We start from the raw sequence: 21,505 nt of genomic DNA, 5'->3' as shown, positions 1-21,505 counted from the left end.
CCTAGGAACCCCTGTATATCATATCTGGTCATTTGTTCATCTGATTTATGTTTTTTTTACTGTGGATCTCAATTACAATTACAATAGATATTGTTTATGAGAAAGATTATATTTTCATACTATGCTTGGGGGAGGCTTTTTCAATCGAAAAGCCGCATGAAAATAAAGAACAAAAGCTAGTGATGCTGGGGAAAAAGGGGAAAGCAAGTCTCAATGAGTCTTCAAAGGAATACATGTTTAATCTGGATGGAGGAGGGAGGGTATTCTGGGAGAGAATATGAGTCGAGCTAGCTGCTGTAGGCGTTGGTGTTGTGTGCTTTTTGAGACAGGTGGTTCATTTCCCATTAGACTGAACCTCATTGATCCTGGGTTGATGAACAGATACAGCAGTGCAGGGAAAACTGAATGTTTACATCCAACCTTTCCGTCCTGATGCGTTTGGCCTCCTCTCCTCCCTCACACCAATGCTGCTTTATAGTGTAGCAGATGCGTTCATGTTTACGTACTGATTCCATGGACATGTGAGGTGTTGTGACTTAAATACAGTTCACTGTGATTTTGACTAATAAAATTCAGCATAAACAAAAGGGCTGGAGAATGAAAAGGTGAGTATGAGGTTAAATTGAAGAGATTTTGCGGGTGTATATTTTGGAGAGGGGTACACACACACTGCATTGCCCAGACAAACAAAAACACTACAAAACATCAAATCTTCTGTTTTCCAGCAAAAATGTAATGCCCTTGAAAATTCACACTTTTATGCTCATTTTACCTCCTTGGGTGGGCAGAGCTTCTCTCTCTAATCATTTACTGCATGGAGCCTCAACCATTTCGTCCAGGTGTAGCTCTCTCTGGATGACTAGAGCCATTTGTTTCCATTGAATGAACAAGAAAATAGTGAGAATCCTGGAAATGCCATGTCCATGCTAAAGGGGCACAATGAATGAGAGAGAGAGGGGAGGACAGAGTGGGGGTGGGGGGTGAAGGGAAAGCGAGAGGGGGGGGGAGGGATTGGGCGAGAAAAAGCGAGGAAGTGAGGGAGGACAGACAGGTTTGTCCGCTAGCGAGAGCACAAGGTGATCCTGTCAGGTCTTGATTAATTGCCGTGAGACCACAGCACAGACCAAGCTTCAGAAGGCAGCCATTAAATTGCACACTCCTGCTTTCCCTTTCTCTCTCTCTCTCTCTCACACAGACGCATGCACGCCTGCGCACGCACACAGAAATTGGATGTTTTAAATCGTAAAACCATGGGGGAGTTCAGTACCTTATAATGTCACAATGTTAATGTATCCATCCACAGTGGCTGACGGTGGCTCTCTGCTATGCACTGCTTTTGTTAAGCTCAGCTTGTCTGCCTGCTTGCACTGCTCCCTGATGCCTGTTATAACAATGACCTCTTGCTGTATTTTTCAGATTGCATATCCATTCCCCTACATTAGCTTTTCCCAAGAATGGCAAGCGGGCATCCCACTGACAAATTCAGTTTCTTGTACCAACCCGAAAGCTGTCAAAACTTGAAGAGGTCAGTGTAGAAACTACTTGAATGTTTTTTTTTTTGTCCAGCCTTGTTTGTGAGGGGCCTGGGTTGATCTGAAGTTCAGGTGAGGCAGTACCGGGTTCCTCACCTGTGCACTCCACTCCCAGCCCCGAGCAACTGTGTTTACCAGGACACCCAAAATTTCAAGCTGAAATTCTTTTTTGTGTCTTGATTTGAACTGAACATGCCATTTTTGTCAATGTGAATTTGTCAATTTACTCCAAAAAAACGTGTTGGTACAGAATAAACTGAATCTTTTATCATTATTATTTTTTGATTATTCCTTTCTTTGTGGTTAGATTTTTCGCTGTCAATTTCTCTGTCCTGTGTTTATTTGTGCTGATTAAATGAGACCACTGCTTGGACATTTCTAACCTGCCATTCTTCCTTTCAGTTATCATGGATTATTCACTCTTGATAAATATTTTGTGTGTGTGTGTGCGTGTGTGCGTGCGTGCGTGCGTGCGTGCGTGCGTGCGTGCGTGTGTCTGTGTTAAAGTCTCTTTTTGTGTTTTATATGTAGTTTGTGCATGAGTAATTTTCTGTGTTTCTGTGAATGAATGAGGCATTGTATGGCTCAGATCTGTACATAGAAATGATTGGGAGAAAAAAGCCGTGTATTACATCTTGGCAAATTTTCTTTTAACTTGTTGGGGAAATGACATGCTGTGCATTTTAATAATCCAGGTCCTATATTTTACAATGTACTGATGGTAATGCCCGCTAAATGTCCTTCACAGACAATGTTGAAATGCTGTTCCGGTTTCTGATAAAGAAAACTCACAATGGGTGAACTTGTGAAGTGCTTCATCAGCCCTTACACTTCACTGTGTTTGTTTTGGCTTAGGGGAGTAGGTACAGAGTGTTCAAAAGCCAGACAAACTCCAACTGTGTTAGTCTCAGAAATCCTGACGCATAACTTTGTCAAAGCAGACATTTGACTTTTGTTTCCCAGTTTTATGATTTCCAGTCAGTGCAGAATAACAATTTCCCTTTTTATCTGCACTTTTACACTTCCAGTGGTTCTTAATAAAGGAAGCAAAAGAAAATTCAGACAAGAGCTGAGTCCTGAATTTCTCTAGGATTTTCTACAAGCCCACACTCTGGGGGACTTCTTCAGTGCTGTATCTCAGCTGATCGTCTGTGCTGAGAGGGGTTTGTTATTGATAAAGGCTTTGATGAGCTGAAAAGTGGAAGAAAGAAATGTTTGTGAGGCCCATCATTTATGGAATCATGTTTGCTCTTATGATAAGATGCGTGTTCTTGCAAAGCTCTTGTTATTACACTGCTAATATACAGGGAAGCACGTATGATGAAGTATAAGTATATGCAGTCTGCTTGGCGCTTGGCTTAACCATCCTGTCCTTAAGGGGGAAGCCGATTGGTTTAGGAGCTGATTGACAGGGCAGGCCTTTCTCTAGTCCTGGCACGGCTGTTGCCAAGTACGCCTCCTCAGGTGGGTCTTGGTAAAGACTCGCTAAAGACTACAGAACTCCAGTTGATCTGGAAAAGATTTCCTGAAATGTTTAACAGACCAAAAACTTTGGTTAGAATCATATGAAGTGTAGATCTGGGTAATGGACCGTGGTCACTCTCTGTTTGAATCCAGGGATAGTCTCTGCGTGGTTCTCCTCTCACCTGTACATGCATTATAGCTTACTCATCATACATTTGTATTATCTGGCCTGGTGTTTTAGGGCACCGTCTTCAATCTGTATCTGCTAACTTTACTCCGAGTTACTGTAATTGTCACCACCTGCTAATATCCGCCCAGATGCTCCACAACATCCACTGCTTCTCATTTCCCTGAGCTCCATTCCGAAGCCCGCTTACAGTCACCGTTTCTACATTTAATCCATGAATGAGCACGAGTCTGTCATCTTACACACGGTCTCCTCTTTCATCCGTGTGTATGCGTGTGTGTTCATGTGTACCACCATCTCATCTGCATGTTTCTGTGAAGCCCAGTAGGTTCTTCAGTGTTCACTGCCTCAAGAGAGCGGAATCCCTGTCCGCTGCAGTCAGGCAAGACATCTCTGCTGACCTTTAGTCGTATTTACACAGCAGTTGATGTTTTTTTCCTTTTTCTTTTTATTTATTATCTAGCACATCCCCAAAAGCTTTCCCAGCTGGAACATAGCCGCACAAGGCAGAGTTAGGGCACCCGTTACCATGGTAGCCCATTTAGACCATTCTAGGAGCACTGGCTGCTTCTGGAGAGGTCATTGCTCTTAAAGAAAAAAAAATTGTGTGTTGTACTCTGAATTGATAAATTCAGTTATTTTTTTCTCTGCAGCAAAGGAAATACTTTTGGCTTTAATGACAAAAGGTGAAAGGCAGGTTTAAGAGAGTTGGCACATTCATTCTTACTGTGGGGCTCCACATTTATAGGGTACTGCCTTGAACCATTTCAGCCATTTTAATTTTTTATGAAATATTGACAGTTCAAACTCCACCCTGTAAAATATTTTATACAAAAAAAGATTAAACTGTATTCTCAAACTGATTAAGTGATCCAGAACATTTCTCCAAGTCACGACGGTGCTGTTCATGGCGTCAAGGAGAGATGGAGCCCTCTTCTGTTTGAGGGTTATATAACTTGAAGTAGGTTAGGAAACCGCAGAAGTATTTTAAATTAACATGTGCTCATGAAATGTATAACGTGCTACATGGGCACTGTATCGGTTCTCACTAAGGATTGGAATGACGTATTATTAATTGTTTGATTTTATTTTAAATTGGGTTACATTGTACGTGTTTAATGGGGGAGAACCAGAAGGAAGACAGATGTGCTATAATAGCTCAGGACCGAGCATTGAAAATAGGACATGGGGCCATAGTGTAGGAACTCACAGCTGCCACAAGGCGGTCCTCAGACAGGAGAAGGTAGCGGGGTAGGGGGAAGAGGCATTTGCCATTTTTGTGATGTGCTTTTGGCGACGTTGTGTAAGACCAGCATTAAAGCGACAGACCAATCTATGGCTTATTTTATTGACAAACATTGCCCCTCATCATTTTGTGCCAGGAACATGGTCAGCCTCTGTAATTTAGTAAGCAGTAGTGAGTAAGTGGTTTCATATCTGTCCATTTCATGTTAATATTTGGCTGTTTTAAGTTAATATTTGGCAGGAGGGAAAGGAATGGGATCCAGGAAAAATGCTCCTAGGCGGCCTAATGATGGCTTTTTTGGTAGAAAAGACAAACCCAATTGCACTGTGTTCACATCTTCACAGGCCTGAGATGTGTGGCACTAGCTGTAGAGATGCGCTGTACATATGTCACAGTTTGATTTAGGCGTCTTGTTGACCTCCTGACCATAAATCATAGAGAGGCTCTCTGCATATCTGCATCTCTTAATTCGTAATATGACTCATTTCCTCATTACCTGGGCTGTGCGCCTTCATTCTACCATCCCATCTCCCTGTTAGACTGCAGAGCCTCACAGAGCGTTATTCTCAACTGTCACATTCTGCCATCACAGCAGGGTGCTGTGAGCTCTCCGCAGCTCTGTTAAGAGGGTCTGTCCCCATCTGCGATTATCTGTCTGTCGTACGTGTTTCTCCAAGAGCTTTTATGTGTGTGAATGTGTGCTGCTCTTAGCCATATCATTTTATTTATTTATTTTTCTCTCATAACCAATCTAGTTACATACTGGAATGGAGTCTGGAAACATCAGTGATATCAGGGAAAAATAAGTGACCAAACAACTGAGCCAGCACAAAATAGATTTAAAATGGATTTCAAGTCGGAAATTAACCAATTGAATCGTATAAAGAGGATTTATGTCTTTCAGAGAACTCTAAACTATTGTGAGGAGTCTATAATGCATTAAAAATGTTTTTTTATTTGATTACTATTTAAAGGGGTGAAAATGCGGCTACTTGTGTTTTCAAAAAAAAAAAAAAAAGGGTTTATAGAGGGTTTTGACAGTTTCATAAAAGTAATGTATAGCACAGGGATTTGTAACCCACAAAGAAGATCCATTTTGGTCACATCTTTGTGGCTGTTGCTTGTGTTCTCTATAGCTGTCTGACCCACTTTGGCTATATTTTCCAGCGCTGTGGCAGTCGGTGATGGAACATCACCTGTAATTGAAGTGACACTGCCTGTAGATCATCTTTAGAGTTAGCTTTTTTTTCTTAGCTACTGAATGCATCTACCTATATAACATTGGTTTGTAATTGTATGAGTCGGGTTGTTTGTGTGTTTGTGCAAAAGTTATAAATCATTATAGTGGGGCTGGTTTCAGGTAGACCACCACAGAAAATGTAAGTTCAGGACTTAAATTAAATGTGGATTTGTTTGTCTGGGTTTGGCGTTCCACGTGACACATTGCAGGCTTTAAATACTGATGATACAGCACCATGACCCCCCCCCCTCCCCCAATGAAGCAAAGCGGGCATTGGTAAAGACTGTTTCAAACATGTATATTACTGCTAACTCATAGCACACGATGAGGGTGCTGCCATGCCTGAATTAGAGGCAATTTTCCTTAAGAACAGCTGAAGGCAGCTTCACAGACAGGCTGCTGCAATGGGTTGCCTGTGGTCCCATGCTGTGACCTGAACAGGGCAAACAAAGAAGCAGGAGTGACGTTTCACAAAGTGTTTACCGACGCAAGTGACCACCCCCTTCCCTTCTTTCAACTTGCCACAAGCAACAAGCTTAAATAAATAAAACCACTCAAGTCACTGTTTGTACCTCAAGTTAATGTGGTGCCGTCTGCCCCCTGCACAGAGAACTACAGCTGGAACACATTTTTTAACTCCGTCACAAGCAGAGGCACTGTTTTCCACACTGCTGTGGCAAGAGATGTGTTCTCCCAAAGAAAGGCGTAACTCTCACTGATGACAGCTGGTATCCAGTGGGCGTCTGGCAGGGGGCTTGGTGGAACTAATGCACCATTAACCCCAGGAAGCCTGGCTGGCTAAAACCAACTGTCCCCCTGGCAGGATGGAGCAGGTCTGGTCCCACCATTAGTGACATAAGTTAATGACATATCCCAGGCTAAATTCTTTGACCAGGTGGAAGCTACTGTACCACCACCACCCTGGACCCAAGTTTTTTTAAATGATATGAAATGCATCATTATATTTTCCTGGGCACCTGCACGGTGGTGAGTGCAAAATGTTTACTGTGGATAATTGCTTGTTATGTCTTGTCTTTTTTAGATGTTTTGTCTGGTTGGTCATAGCAGAACTGTGTGTCCCTGTACAAATGTGTTTGTTTACAGATGAACTGTGGGTTCATTTCATGACCTTTGGTTGTATTGAACCTTCCATGACTTCAAGAAGTTGCTTTGTTTTTGGTGTAGACAGCATTTTAAATATGTTTTTGTTTCTCTCTCTCTGTTTTTCTCTTGCTTTCTCTCTCCCTCTCGGTTTTCCATTTCTCTCTCTCTTTCAGCAAGAGTAGACTGTCTTCCACCATGAACCCGGTTTATAGTCCCGTGCAGCCCGGGACTCCATACGGAAACCCCAAGAGCATGGCATACACAGGTGAGCCATCCACATACCTTCTGCACAGGACTGGGCGTGTGCACCTTCACACGCGTGAGGGGAGCTTAAACTTAAACAGTTCCCACTGATCCCATTGTTACCATACCAACCAGTCTCGGTGGTTGCCCAGTGGCAGATTCCGATATTCCAACACAAAACAAGATTCTGAGTATTGTATTGGTGTCCGTTTGTTTAGTGAAAAAAAGGATGGATAAAAGCAGTAGTTGGTGATTCAGTGGAATGTTTTATTGAAGTAAATATTTTTTTACCAATTTCACTGTTTTGGGAGCGAGACTAAAATTTGATTTTGGGTCAATATCAAGGGCGATGCCTTGTTTGTGTTCCATTTTATAATTTTATTAGTGTTTGTGCTTTTGTTGGTCTACCTTGTATTTCTTTTTCTTTTTACTGTGTTTCCTTTTTGAGATTTTCATTTTGTGTCTATGATCCTCTGTGTTATATGAATTCATCCAGACTTATTCTTGTCTTGTTTGTTCATGTGTTTTTATTATTTGAAGTCCCCTTTTTTGGTTGTTCCTTTTTCACTGCATTCTCTTCATCCCCCATGACTGTGCCGATAATTCTGATTAACAGTTGACTCTGCAAGTGTAGTGTCACTTTAGCGGTGCTCCCCCGCTGATACATGTACCAGAGTTCCAGGGTTCAGTTCTTTGTGTCCATCTGTTGTCCTGCAGAGAACTGAGCATGGCATGTGCTAGTCAGCCATTGTATTGACAGGGAGCCACTTTAGCTGCAGTATCCTCACTGTGGCAAAAACTGACTGTAGCTAAACAATCTAAAGATTATAAACCTAGAAAAACAGAATGTCTGTATACAGTATATTGCTGATGGAGTCAGGGCTGCTCTGGATGAGTAGGGTCATGTCTGCAGGCGCCTGTATGTAAAACAACCATTTCCCTTACAAGGGAAGCAAGGGAGCTTCATTCACGGAATTGCGCATGCATTTGGCATGTCTTTAGTGGCAGACTTCTGATTTTCCAAATTCGGTTTAGCATCGCCGTTGCGTGACTCCCACTGGATGTCACAGCATGACATGACTCAGAGTGACACCCCGCCTGTCAGAAATCAGCATGCATGAATATCCACACTGAGATTAGTGGCATTCTGGCTTATCGCTTTCCATCAAAGTCCAGACACCAACTTGTCAGCACAGGAAGGAGCTGAGCAGGTGTGTGTACGAGCGCGCACCTGCAGTGTCATTTGCAGCTGATTACACATTCTGATTTTGAGAGCTAGTGAATAAGTGAGTGAGATTACTACTGTAAACTATTTGTTTTTCTAGTGCAGTGCGTTCTTATGAATTGGGGCGAATCTTTCCTGCAGATGACAGGATTGCATTGTTCTGAAGCAGTCCTGATAGTGTGTCTGCACAGTCAGGATACATACTAGCATGCGGCTAAGCGCCTGGCCATTCAAATAGGGAATGCAGAAGCAGTGGCTAACAGGTGCTGCTGCTCTATGAGGCCTTGGGGGTACTACAGAGTACCCCCAAGCCCAAGCCTGCCCACGTCTCATCACAGAGCAGAGCCCAGGGCGACAGGGGAGTGGATGTGGAGCCAGTCGGAAATGGAGTGGAAGCACATTCCTGAAGCGTGTAGTCAAACACAATCGGGCCATGGACACGGGTCAGTGTGAACCCAGCCCCGCCTCCCCATTGGCTGTCCACTCGGCCATCCTCGTTCAGCTTTGAGCCACACGGGCGCGGCAGAGCCAGTTCTGGAACCAGACAGCTTCAGCTTTCATCATCATGGGATTTTATTGATTTGTCAGCAAGGAAGAGTAATTGATCTGCCTTTGGTCTAATTAGAGAATAATTAAATATTTAGTATCTTATACATTCCAGAACCTGAAGTTTGTATTACACTTTTTTTTTTCTATTACAAAAATAATGAAAATCATAAATTCTGAATTCATATGGAAATGTGTAAGCTCCCCCCAAAAAAAAGTATTTTTAGTTGAAAATATAGGCAAGCAAAAGGGCTCATCCTCGATTCCCCTGACAAAGGCCATGGTGTGAAAACAGTGTTTTTCAGTTCATGAAGTGAAATGTTCCTTTCACAACACAGTCCATAGCATTTATGTGAATCTGCTGAGAATGGGTGCTACATCATTCCCTGTGACATTTTCTCTTTTACCCAATACCTCAATACTGATGAGTGTGAGAGTGAAGCCTGGTGCCCATTCATCCAAAACCCTTTATTGGAAGCCCTCACATGCTAGTCACCTTAAGTGGATTACTGCGCTCGTGAAAATGTCATTACACTAACTTAATGCAGGTAAATTAATGGCTGGGTGGTCGGTTGAGGGTTTGGGTCAGCTGTGGGATAATGGAGTTGATGGAATATGTGCACTGCCAATCACAGCCATGGTGACCTTTTCTCTCTCGGCAGCTATCCCAGAATGCTCCAGCTCTGACCTCTGCCGCATACTCCTCAAAGATGTGAAATCCATCGCTCACAGTGAAGCGTATAAACATAAACCCATAAAAACATGGGCTTAATGTTGATGTAATGTTCTGCATCAGCATGGAGAGCTGGTTGCAGTAACAAATTGTCAAAAAGTCACTGAAACCGGTTGCCACCCAGTTCTCTCCCGATAAAACAAATAATTTTGATGAAGGCTTTTAAGGGCGTCTTGTCCTGCAGTCTGTACTTGGTCATTTTAACAATACATTGTCCAATTAAATGATAAGAGATTTGCCATCAGAATAATGCCATACTGTGTCCTCGGCAGAAATATGCCAGTCCATTATTCTTTACACTGACTTGTCATTGGCTTGGCTTTGCCTGGTTTATTTACAGCATTCGGCCAGTGTGGTGTGATTCTCATTAGCAGTCGAGTAGGAGGAGGCAGCAGTGCATTGGATAGTGATTTTTCAGTTGAACATTCGTTTTGTTCAGGTGAATTGGTTTCCTGCAGTTCCTCCCTATTGTGAGATATGAAGCAAAAGCATTAGATCTTCCAAGAGTAGAGTCATTGTCGTTTGCTGTGGGACCTTCACTTAATTCTCCTAGCACTTTAAAAAGAAAAGCTGGTCCTCCCTGGTGGTTCCTGCTGCTCCTGGACTTTTCGTCTGTAAGACACCTGAGGGGGGGTGGTTTATAACTCGCCGCCGATGGGAAGGGCATTTCTCACACACCCACCTGTGTATAAGCACAGCGACAGCCAGACGTTGTTAAGCAAACTAGAACTGGTGTCTCAGGGCACCTAATGTTTCGACAACATTCCTTTTTTTACTGCTGCTCTTGTCAGTGCTCATGGACGATTTAGGTGTGTTTTAATCGGTCTCCGGTTGCAGGTCCTTCAAGTGCCGTATATAGCCTTAGTAGTTTTGTTGGGTAAAGTCAAGTTAGGCGTCTTGTATATTTTGGTGAAGGTTGAGATGATAAAAATTATGATTTTGTGGCTCTCCGCTGTCACGGTGACAGTCTTAAGTGGATTTTGGGTTGGTTGCCATGACAGCAGAGGAGAGGACATATGGTCTACCTTCGTACAGACCGGTCTGTCTGTTTTGTCTGTCCACTCTCATCCACAACGACACAGTTTCTTCAGTGGAGTGACCTTGATGCCAGGCTCTCTGCTCTCATTCGCACCTTCTCTTTCTCTCTTATTCTCTCGTCCTTCTCTCTCTGCTTTTCCTCTGCGCACTCATTTTTATCTGATTTATCATTCTCTCCTTTCGTCATCTACTCGTCTTCTTTTCACTGCGTTCCCGCATATCGCTCGCTCGCTCTCTTTCTCCGTGCCGTTTTTCCTCGCTCTCCCTCTCCTTATTGTCTGTAGTTTTTCTGTCTGCGTCACCATTTCACCCCCCTCCCCTGCTCACACGGGTCTCAGACAGCAGCCCATGGAGGTAGAAACAGAGGCTGGGCTGGAATGTTAATGTACTGGAGGCCGTCAATGATTAATGAGCTCTGGGACTTCGAGAGAGGGAGAGAGCGAGGGAGGGGGGCGGAGGAGGGGAGTGAAAGGGAGCAAGACTTTCCCCTCCCTGCTCTTTTAGCACATACTTGTTCATTGATTTGCTCCACTCTTATGTAAAGCTTCTGGAAACATGTTGTCATTTCTCATTATTTTTCTAACTATTTGATATTGTTGTTTTGGACATGGGCTGCGCTGTTAGTCGGAACTGCTTTTTTATCGAGGCATTATGGTGAAGTCTGCGCTTATTTTCAGATCATTTATGTTAGTATTCATATATGGGAATGCTGCTTTTGGTTCAATACTTAATGAAAGTATTGAACCATATTGATTTTGTCTAATATTTGGCTGTGTAAATTCATAATGCGGGACAAATCAGATGATATCTTAAGTCAAGCTGTTAGGCATCTGCCAAGCTGATAAGCAAGCCTATTAATAAGTACAGTGAACACATTTTCAGCTTAGATTCAACCAAGAAACTTCTATCCGATTCCCAGATTCTGTCTACTGCTGCTCTAGTGCGTGTCCTGAGTACTTATGTACAGTGGTTTGGTCCACACCAGACTGAGCCGTGCTGATTTAGGGTTCCACCTGATTCCTTGCAGCCCCAGGGGTGTCTGGGTAATGATTTCTTCCTCACTCTTCCTGGCCCATTGTTCACATTGATCTCTCTCTCTCCTCTTACTCTGTCTTCCTGCGTTCACCTTTTGTTTCCCCGTGTGTCACACGGTTGAGTTGAGGAACCTGCTGCGTTTCCCTCTCTGTTGCTGAGTGACTGCAGCACAGCTCTAGCAGTGGTGGAGTAATTCGTTTTTCACATTTCCCTGGGCCCTGCGCAAGATAGTAATCTGATGAGCATGGCAGCCAATCAGCAGCTACCCAGCGAGCTGTCCGGCCAATCGGCATTCGCGCTGCTTCTCTATTGCCGGCCTCGTTGATGGTTCGTTAGGGTTCCGGTAGATTTTGTCACACGCCACTAGCGTGGCTCTCTGGCAGGCAGTCCTTCATCCACCCCTTTGTTAGAGCAGTCTGCGTCTGGCGTACATCGTGTTCGCCTGCTCCCATAAGGGCCTCTGTTAACCCATTCACACATTCAAGGTGCTGCTCATGAAAATCATTCATTGATATGGGTAAAAAGTCGCAATAGAAATGTGCGACGGCCCTCTACATTTCTGTTTTTCACTCTCTGTTGTTGCTGTGCTGTCAGAAAGCATATTTCATGTGACGAGCTTTGATGAGTTATATGGAGTCGGTAAAGGCAGTGTCACCATGGAAAAAACCTATTGTGTTGCAGGGTCTTAATGTGCCAGAAATGCTAGGCTGTTTGGTTTGTATGTATGCCAGTATGTACAGTTGGGTATTTAGTGTAGTCTTGTCTAATGTGTGCGTATGTGTGTTTGTAGCTGTGGATCACAGGCATGTCATGATATTCAGAGCCCCCTTACAATAGAACTAGAACCAAGATGGATGGGGTGATTTGCATTAGTGTTTTGACACAGGTTATATCAGCCTGCTAGCATTCTGCTATTGCTCAACTTGCAAGCCAGTGGGGGGAGATGGGGGACGCAAGCCTGCTGGCCAGGGCCCCCCCTGTTAAAAACCCAGGACATAAATGATAAGCCAAGGCATACTTGGCCATTATTTAGGCCTATTATTAATAAATGGCAGTTGTTTTTAAAAAGACATTAAGAGCAGAATGCAGGGCATCCACAGTGTTGAGTGGGATATTGTGCATACTGCAGATGGTAATCCCATAGGACAGCAGTCATGCTGCCTCAGGTCACACTGCTCTGCTTGCAGTTTGGGGCAGGGGAACACCCATGGGGACGGGGCACGTAATATCATAGAGATTCCCCCCCAAACATGTGACGCAGTCTAACTGAGGTGTTGTTCCTTCAGTTGAGTTTCAGTGCAATCTGTGATGCCTCCCCTGTGTCCGGCCTCCCCTTGTTTTGTACATTCTGTTTTGCTCAGTGCGATGTGCGTGTGTGTTGCAGTAAGCCTTGGCTTGTGCACCGATTGGGACAGTCTTGTTAGACTCGCAGGTATTCTGCTGGTATGGCTCCCCCTAGTGTCGAGCAGTACATCTGCAGGCGTGTCACAGCATTGTGCCTGCACATCCAGTCCCCAGAGCCCCTCTCCCAAGGCATTCTGGGAACAAGTGTATACCGATTTCGCCTTTGGTTCCCAGCAGGCCTTCATAAAGAGGGTCAAATGTGCGAGAACTTGTCATCTCGCGCCTGCTTCAGAAACACACACACTACTGGCCTGCATGAAAACCCAGCAGTGTACAAACACTAAAGGAATTTCTGAAAAGCCGTATTAATAATTCATATGCTTCTGTCGTTCGCTTTACGTTTCATGTTCGCCGCTCACAGTGAAGGCAGGGGGGGAATGTTTCCGCAGGCGAAACGACGCATAGAAGCCCTCCTGCTGATTAAGCGCCCTCTAAAAATGTACACAGTCCAGAAAATAGTCTCAGCTTGACTGAGAATCTCAGCCTTCTCGTGGGCTAAACTGAAGCAGTATGGTCATTTGTGAGCCTGCTGTCAAAGGATTTTATCCTCAAGCTCTTTTTACCTCTGCCATGATAATAAGTAATACATGTTGACACTGCTCCACTGAAGGGGAGGAATGGGGAAGATATAAGTCGAATCACGTTGTCTGATGCGCTTGCAGAAAAGCTGAAGGAGAACCCCTGTGATTAAGCTCTATTAAACTGCCTGATGCTGAGGCGTTATTTGTGTTTGCTGAGCAGATTTCTATGGTGTCTGCTTTGTAAATATGTACAAAGCCTGGATTGTCAACTCCGCTCTCCTTTGATGTAGTGCCAAATTTGTGTTTCTCTCCTGCAACATGCAAGCGGCAAATATACCCACGGGGACATGTAGTGTTCATGAAACACCTCACCGTTGCATTCTCTTAAATAATAAAGCAAACAACTGACGTTTGTCACAGTCTAAGCCTCTCCGTCCGTGGCCCGCACACCACCTAGCGGGTTGGGGGTTGGATGCGGCGGGGGAGCACAGGCAGAAGAGGGCCAGAGGAGAGCGGGGAAGAAAGGAGGAGAGGGAGAGGAGGGATTTCTCCCGCTCTGATTGTCGCGTTGCTGGAGGCGGTGGTGGTGATTAGCATTCCAGCGTGGAGCCATTGTTGCTGGCTCTCTGGCGCTGCGTATTGACGGAGCGCAGCGGATGCTACAGAATTAATTTGAAGGCGCTCCGGGCGACATTTTTCCATATTCTGGACTGAAGGGAAAAGGAGGGGAGATAAAGGGAGGGAGAGAGGTGGGAGGGGGAAGGAGCAATTGACAGAAATGTGAAATCTTGAATATGAGTGGATCCTGTGCAGTCTGACCGAGTGAAAAAGCTCTGTAATTTAGACCCAAGGGAAAATAATTTGGGTGGCTGGCAGGGAAGGTGACATGCCTTCTCTAAGGATATGTGAGACCATAAATCTCTGATAACGGGAGGTGCTGTTTCACTCTCTTCTCTTCTCCTATTGCTCTGTCTTTCTCTCAGTATAAATTCAGCTTTTCCCCTCAAGTGGTTTGTCACTCCGTTCTCTGAAGGAGATGAGAGCACTAGAACACAAATTGATGGCCATTTGTGTTGGGAAATGTTTTTTGTCTTGAGTGTTTTTGGTTTCATGCTGTTGTGTTTCAATCGACTCATCTTATATTCAAATAGAAGAGAAACACCTGGAAAGATGGTTATGACCGCTTTCAAAGCATTAAGAAAATGCCACAGTCCTAAATAATAATAAGTTATGTTGATGGCAGTGGAAGACTGTAAGCAGCGTGCAATGTCGTCTAAGAATACATTTAAATAAACCTCATTAAGAAATTTTAATCAAATTTTAATCAATGCCTGTATGTCATTTTCAGTGTCAGATGAAAAATTACACATTGTTATGTATTAGAGTAATACATCTTAAAATGATAGGGGTCTCCGTTCCGTGGCGAGGGCTGCATTGACCACAGGCCTACCGTTTGTGGAAGAGATTGGCGAGGAGTAATTGTAGATGACTGTAGATGAATTAAAAACATTTGCTCTCATTCGCCGCCTTTGTGTCACTTGCGCCCACTCTGCAGCACGACTCGTAGTGACAAGCGCTCGGAGACACGGGCGCTAATTAGCGGGGCGTGGGAGGCCAGATTGGTGTGGGCACGCTGTAATCCCCCTTAAGGAGGTCTCCACACGACCGCGGGAGAGGACACCGAGGGGTTGTTCCTCTTCAGGGGCTTATGAAGAGTGGCAGGAGTGCTTATCACAGACTTCCGCTCTCTAATATCTCACATGCAGCTGCTGTTGTGGTCATAAAGTACTTTCCCACTAGGTGGCGCTAACATTTGAAACCATAATGGTTTCTGTAAGCATTCGTAAGGTAATTCTCAGTCGAGAAGGCCGCACTAAGTACGATATTTGCCAAGAAAAGAATTGGCATGCTTGTGCGGGTACTATATGTCTGGAAATTACAAGGAAACGTCTCACAGGTTGCCTTCACTTTCCACTGAAGAAACGCACCCGAGCCCAGGTGAAGGTCAGCCTAAGCTGCCTGACTGTTTTTCATTCTCGTTTTCCTGCCTTTTTGGAAGCCCATCAGCCCTGCCCATAGCTCAATATCCCTGCTCCCTCATGACCCTGACCGGGAATGGCTTCTGGCTATGGAGGACACGGAGATGACCGCATATAGTTCATGACCTCTGACACAATTACTACCAGGCTGCAGGAAATACTGTAACAGAGCGGGGGACTAGAATCTTAAATAAAGGTGCACCACATCCCACCCCCCACTCAAAGAAGCACACCCCCACCAATTAATACAATCATTGCCTCGTGCACCGATAAATTTGTTTGTACTGCCAAAATTCGTAATGCAGTGAGAACGGATTGCTATGAAAGACAATACGACCTGTATTAGGATGTTGGCTCCGATCAGTCTCCATGGCAGCGTGTGTGTGGCGCGGTGTTCACCGCTCCCCTGTGTCTGCAGTGGAGATAATTCCATGTAACTGAGAGGCGGGTTATTACATCGCACTCTCAATTGCGTCTCACACAAGCTAATTAACAAGAAAAACCTGCCACTTTATCTTGGTTGCAGACGCCACTGTAATTCTCGACTAATTACTGTGGCAATCACGTTAAAAAGGCAGGCAAAGTTATACATGTATACGCATATGCATCCCATATGGGTAATTTGTGTTAAACACTTTTTAATGAAGATCGATTAAGTGCGGAAATGGAAATGAAACGTCTTGCCCCCCCCCTCCTCCCTCCCCACAGAAACTCCTTGAGTAAGGCTCTTAAATGTAATCATTTTCTTGTTCTTTAATTAAAAATCATGACAAATACACGCTACATATTGTTTTTTTCATGTAATTAATCTGTAAAATTAACTGTCCAAAATACATACCGAGACTCCTTTTAAGTGCCTTATTTTTGCCCTGGCGGCTCATACAGAATTGTAGAATAGAAAGGTCAACTATAGAGTGCAGTAGCTGTTGTTTGTTCTCAGTTCCATACACCACAATCTAGTAGGAGACAGCAGTTACCCCATAGTGCTTCTGCTCTGAAATGAGCTTCGGTCACTTCCTGTGTGTTGGAGGAAAACAATGTTTCCTCCACTTCTGTGAGTGGAATTTCCCCTTGGTCTGACATGTTAGGCTGGAGTGGCAGGAACCTGAATCAGTCGATGGTTTTATTAACAGTGAAACGATGCAAAGCATGCATAAGGGATGCAGGTCTATGTTTGCCTCTCTGTATTGAGTCGTGGGAGTTGGAGGCAGGACAGGTTGTCTCTGGGGGCAGACATTACCCACATTTCCTTGGGGTATTGAGGCCAGCTGACCGCAGATGGAGGACTCTATTCTGTGTCTGAGTGGCTTGGTCGCAGTGCTCCTTGTCGGTCATCGTAGTGCTACACAGAGAGCCAAGGCAGCTCCACTCATTCACAGAAAAGCCCCGCACGCGCTCAGTTCACACCTCCGCATCCTGGTCTGTTCAAGTTGCCCCCTACCACCTGTCACGAGTTTAACAGCACGTCAGCAACCAGCACTTCCTGGTGAAGGTCCTATTTAGTGTAACATCTACTGGTTTTGTGTATCTTCCTCAGTGGAATAACTTTCTAACTGTTTTTAGAGCCAAATCGGAACTTTACGCAAGAAGCCCTTCCTCTATTGACTGGAAACGGATCATATTGCCTCATCGTATCTGTTTTCTTCTTGTTTACAGAAGTGAATGTTTGATTGGGTATGCTTTCCGAAGAGAGACACTGTATGAATATTTAACCTGATGGGAAGGGAGTTGCAAGTCTCCGTGATGTATTCTGGTTGTGGCGATGTAGCCACCGTTACTGTTTATTAACAGTGAGAGACCGAAGGTACACTATTAACATATCAATCACCATTTTACACAGTTTCTTCACAATGACCTGAATTTCATCACCACTTCACAGAGGAAAAAATAATAACTGCCAGTGAGGAAAACATTCTGTGTTTGCTGCCGAGCAGTCTTGAGAGTAAGGTGGTCTGTCAGCTTAGGTCTGCTGAATATTGACCTGTGTTGCTGATTCACTCATGCCGTGTATGTGAGCCTTGGAAATAGTAGCCTGTTTTTTAAAGCTTGGTTCAAATCCTATACTTCCACTGAAGTTATGGGGACCCACAGTAGCTGACTGTGCTGAACACTCATCAGCCCAGCTCTTATTGTTCCCCTTACATTCCTTCTGAAAGCTTGCTGCACAAGACTCTCCCAAGCATATCTTTCTGCCACGGCTGGCCTCTGCTTCTCTCACACCTAGGTGCACTTGCCCCAGGCTCTACCTGTGCCCTGGCTTTAGAGCGCGCTCGCTCTTAAAGAACCAACTGTGTCTGAAACGGTTGGTTTGCTCTCCCCCTCTCCCTCTCCTGCAGCGCCACAGGCGTGCCGCGGGTTTACTGAAGTGTGTCTTACAGAGACAGACTATTTGTAATGAACACCATCTGTCCCTCCCTGATGCTGCTCTGTAATAAACCTCTATCCACCTGCTCTCTTTCCCCCTAATACATGTGCGTGTGAGCGTGCGTACGAGCGTGCGTAAAGACATGAATAACTAATGATCCTGCTCCATTATGGTTTGGAATCCATAATGTTACTGCTTACTTATTTCCAGCCTACCAATTCACCATAATGCAGAAATTCTTTAGGCTGTGTACCGTGTTGGTAGCTTGGTAGGATTTGACTAGAGCACTGGGTAAAGTGCAGTGCCATACCTGAGGGCTTTGCTGCTGGAGCTCTAACAGTAACCAGGCTGCTTCAGGCTCTTCTCAGGAGAAATGCCCTCAGTGACATGAGCCCTACACAAGCTGTCCTTTTGTTGTTTTCTCGGCCAGGGCTGCATCTGTGCGCCTTTGTGAGTGTTCTTTGTAAAGTTTCTTACCTCAAGAACAGGTGCATCTCTTCTCTCAGCTGAATCGCGAGCAGGTAATATTTGATTTCTGTTTTTATTTTCCCTAGTACTCAAGGCCGGGGCTCTACTGGAGTTGGTTTAAATGCGAATGTGTTACAGTGGCCCTTTTTGCAGCGTAATTAAACACGCTCCCCGTGGGCTCCATATTTTAATAAACCCGTTTCCCTCGCTCCCTTCTCTGTTCCGCCTCTCGTCACCTCTGGGAACACACTTAAATATTTTATGATGCTTGTAAGCAGGAGTGTCATCATTGTGTGGAAAATACTCTAGTTCTGGAATGGGAGTACACCGTGCCACAGGGGTAAGCAGGTGAAATGGGGAATACACCATGGTATTCCCCATGGTGATTTCAGTCATCTTCCTTATATTAACTGCCTGGCTGACACCATCACCGTTAAGGGTCAAGAGAGTGTTTCTAACGCTTACTTTTATTGCCTGTTACCCCTGGATTGTGACTACATCGCGAGGGTATTTCAGAGTACAGTTCAGAATTCAGATTAGCAGAGTTAAGAATGAAGGAATGAAGGGGAAAAAGATTCAAACGACTCAAAAGGCTGGTTCCCAGGATGAGACCTGTCCCCACTGCGCAGCTTCAGTTGATTGATTAACATGTCTGAAGGTCACCTGCTGGAGGACAGATCTCCTGTGGGGAAATCTCATTCAGGACGTGAGATCACAAATCCCCTCATGAATATCAATATTCTGTGGCTCCCAACATGTAATATTCAAAGTAAATGGCGATGTTTTTTTTCCTCTTTTTCCTCTTTTTTCCTCTAGTAGTCCTGCTAATCCCACTGTTTATCCCGCTTCTGTTACTAATGTCATGATAAAATTATTAATGACAGCCTACATTTATTGTGTCATTATTGTGAGTTAGCATATTATGCCAGAAGTAGTTATTTGTATTAGAATGCAGATTTTGAAGTGTGCTGCTTTCCATTGGCTGGCGCTACACTGGTGTGCGTGTGTATGCACATACACATTTCTGTAAGGATAATGCTGTTTTCAGAGATGAGGTCTGTTGACAGACTGCATATCCTGTCTCCAATCCTGTGACAGCAAAAAAACCCAGCATTGTGTAACCCTGTGCCAGCAGTGTGGAGCAGTGGTTAGGGAACCACTGGGCTCACAATAATGGTTAACAATAACTTTAGGTTAATACGTTCATAAAGAATACATTTTAGTCATAACATGCATTTACTCATGAGTATTTTCATTGGAATTTCACTGGACAGTCTTGAGCAGTGGGCATTGCAGTTGTCTTTTACAGGGATTCATACTTGCAGAGGTCTGGTCTGCAGATTTAGCCACATTTGTGCTGTCTAAGAAAAGAGAGTGGGGGAAGGGGAGCTGTCGTGAAGGACCAAAGCTCTCTGCAGATTAATAAGATTACCTTCCATTCAGTTTAGACAAAACTAAATCTAAATCATGACTTTTTATTATTTTTAAGCCTCTTAGAAGGCTCTTTTCTCCATAGAATTATCTTCTGTTTGAGGGCTCTGTCACAGAGATAGTTGATGAGTTACAGGGAACTCGGTGGTCAGGACCAGACCCACCTCTGTTACAGTTTTGTCAAATCAGGCACAGTTTAGGGCAGGCCGTTGAACTCGAATGTTGAGTAGGCATATTCAGGCCTGGCTCAGGCTACTAGAATCTGGAAGCTGGATGATGCCAGAAAAGGCAACATGAGAAATACTAGAACAAGATCTATTGTAGCCTATCAGATCTCACTATTGAGAGGATTAATTTCATGGGTTTTGAACTCCATTGCAGTAGTGATTTTTACCTCGGCATTGGAATTTCCGGTTATGAATATTGTAATCACATATTTGTGATCTTACAAGGTGTAAGAGTTACAGGAGTCCTGAGCTTCATGCTTTGTCTGTGGCCTGCCAATGGCATTCGTGGAGAAGTTAACCCTGACTGTGCAATTTACTCTGATACCCTATAGGCCAAATTCATTTCGCCAAATTCTTTCAGTTCTGATTCAGTTTGAAGGTCAGAAGGGTGAAGTGTAGAGAAATGGCACCTTTGGCGATATGACACTAATGTCTGATGGGTAGTTCCCCCTCCAGATCAATATGGGGATGACCATTGCGCCACATAGCTTCTAAACACAGCCCCTGGCTCCAAGGGTTCTCCAGGGCCCCTTTTTCTTAAAGTCTGTCTTCTCTTTTTCACTCAGGCTACCCCGGAGGTTATCCCACCACAGCACCTACCTACACACCCAACCTCTATCAGACCGGCAACCCAGCCTACCCACCAGGTAAGAGCCTCCTGTACCAAGCCCCGTCAGCACTGCACCTCCCTCTGTCCTCCATCTGCAGCTCTGACCATCTGCAGCTCTGACCATCTGCAGCTCTGACCATCTGCAGCTCTGTCCATCTGCAGTCCTGTCCATCTATGGTCCTGTTCGTCTACTTCTCCTGGACAGAGAGAACAGGGAGTACAGGCCAGCGGCAGGAGGAGCTTTAACAGGGAGATCTCTCTTGCTCTTTCTCGCTCTCTCTCTCCCTTTTTCTTTCTCTCCCAATTTTTCTCTCTCTCCTGTGTCGGCCGTCTTTATTCATTGATTTGTTTGGAGGAGAGCAGCAATGGAACGGTCCTCAATTCCCAAATTGGTCTCAGAAGACACTTCATTAGGTCAGCTCTGACAGAGAGTAATTGCAGGGGCTGCAAATGAGGGGTGTGTTCCTCTGGCAAGCCAACGAAGACCCAAACTCCCAATTTTGAGACAGTGTGTGGGGCAGAGGGCGGCACGTGAGTGTTCCAGCGTTGAAATTTCCCTCAGGGCCTGCATTTTGGCTGAAAACAGGGAAGGGTGGGGCGGGAAGTCATTACGATAACCATTAGTCACTGTCAGTGAAGCTCTGCCAGTAACACCACTCCTTGGTTCCATTCGCATAAACTACACCTGTATAGTTAACACTTACAACAGGAAAATATGCTGTTGTCTCTGATTGTTGTAGCAAGAAAAGGTGCACTAAATTTGGCTATTTTCAGTTTGCAAGTGCCAGAAAATGTAATATTCCATCTGCTTTTGGTTATGTAGAAATAAATAAATGAAATAAACTAA

General features: G+C 44.5%; 1 protein-coding gene across 5 annotated transcripts in view; it reads left to right on the top strand.

Moving 5' to 3' along the window:
* The window catches only part of fam168a (family with sequence similarity 168 member A), a 47,041-nt gene that overhangs the window by 15,268 nt on the left and 10,268 nt on the right, over positions 1-21,505 (top strand). For 4 of the 5 annotated variants that reach the window (XM_061217627.1, XM_061217622.1, XM_061217623.1 and 1 more), the window contains exons 2-4: positions 1,417-1,525; positions 6,947-7,038; positions 20,615-20,695. In XM_061217627.1, the coding sequence (XP_061073611.1) occupies positions 1,455-1,525; positions 6,947-7,038; positions 20,615-20,695 (244 nt within the window). In that variant the 5' untranslated portion in view covers positions 1,417-1,454. The remainder of the gene's footprint in view (positions 1-1,416; positions 1,526-6,946; positions 7,039-20,614; positions 20,696-21,505) is intronic. The other variant, XM_061217626.1, reaches the window with a different exon arrangement.

This window comes from Conger conger, chromosome 13 (assembly GCF_963514075.1).
Source record: "Conger conger chromosome 13, fConCon1.1, whole genome shotgun sequence".
In the NCBI taxonomy this organism is placed as follows: domain Eukaryota; kingdom Metazoa; phylum Chordata; class Actinopteri; order Anguilliformes; family Congridae; genus Conger; species Conger conger.
This window is presented reverse-complemented; position numbering and strand designations above follow the sequence as displayed.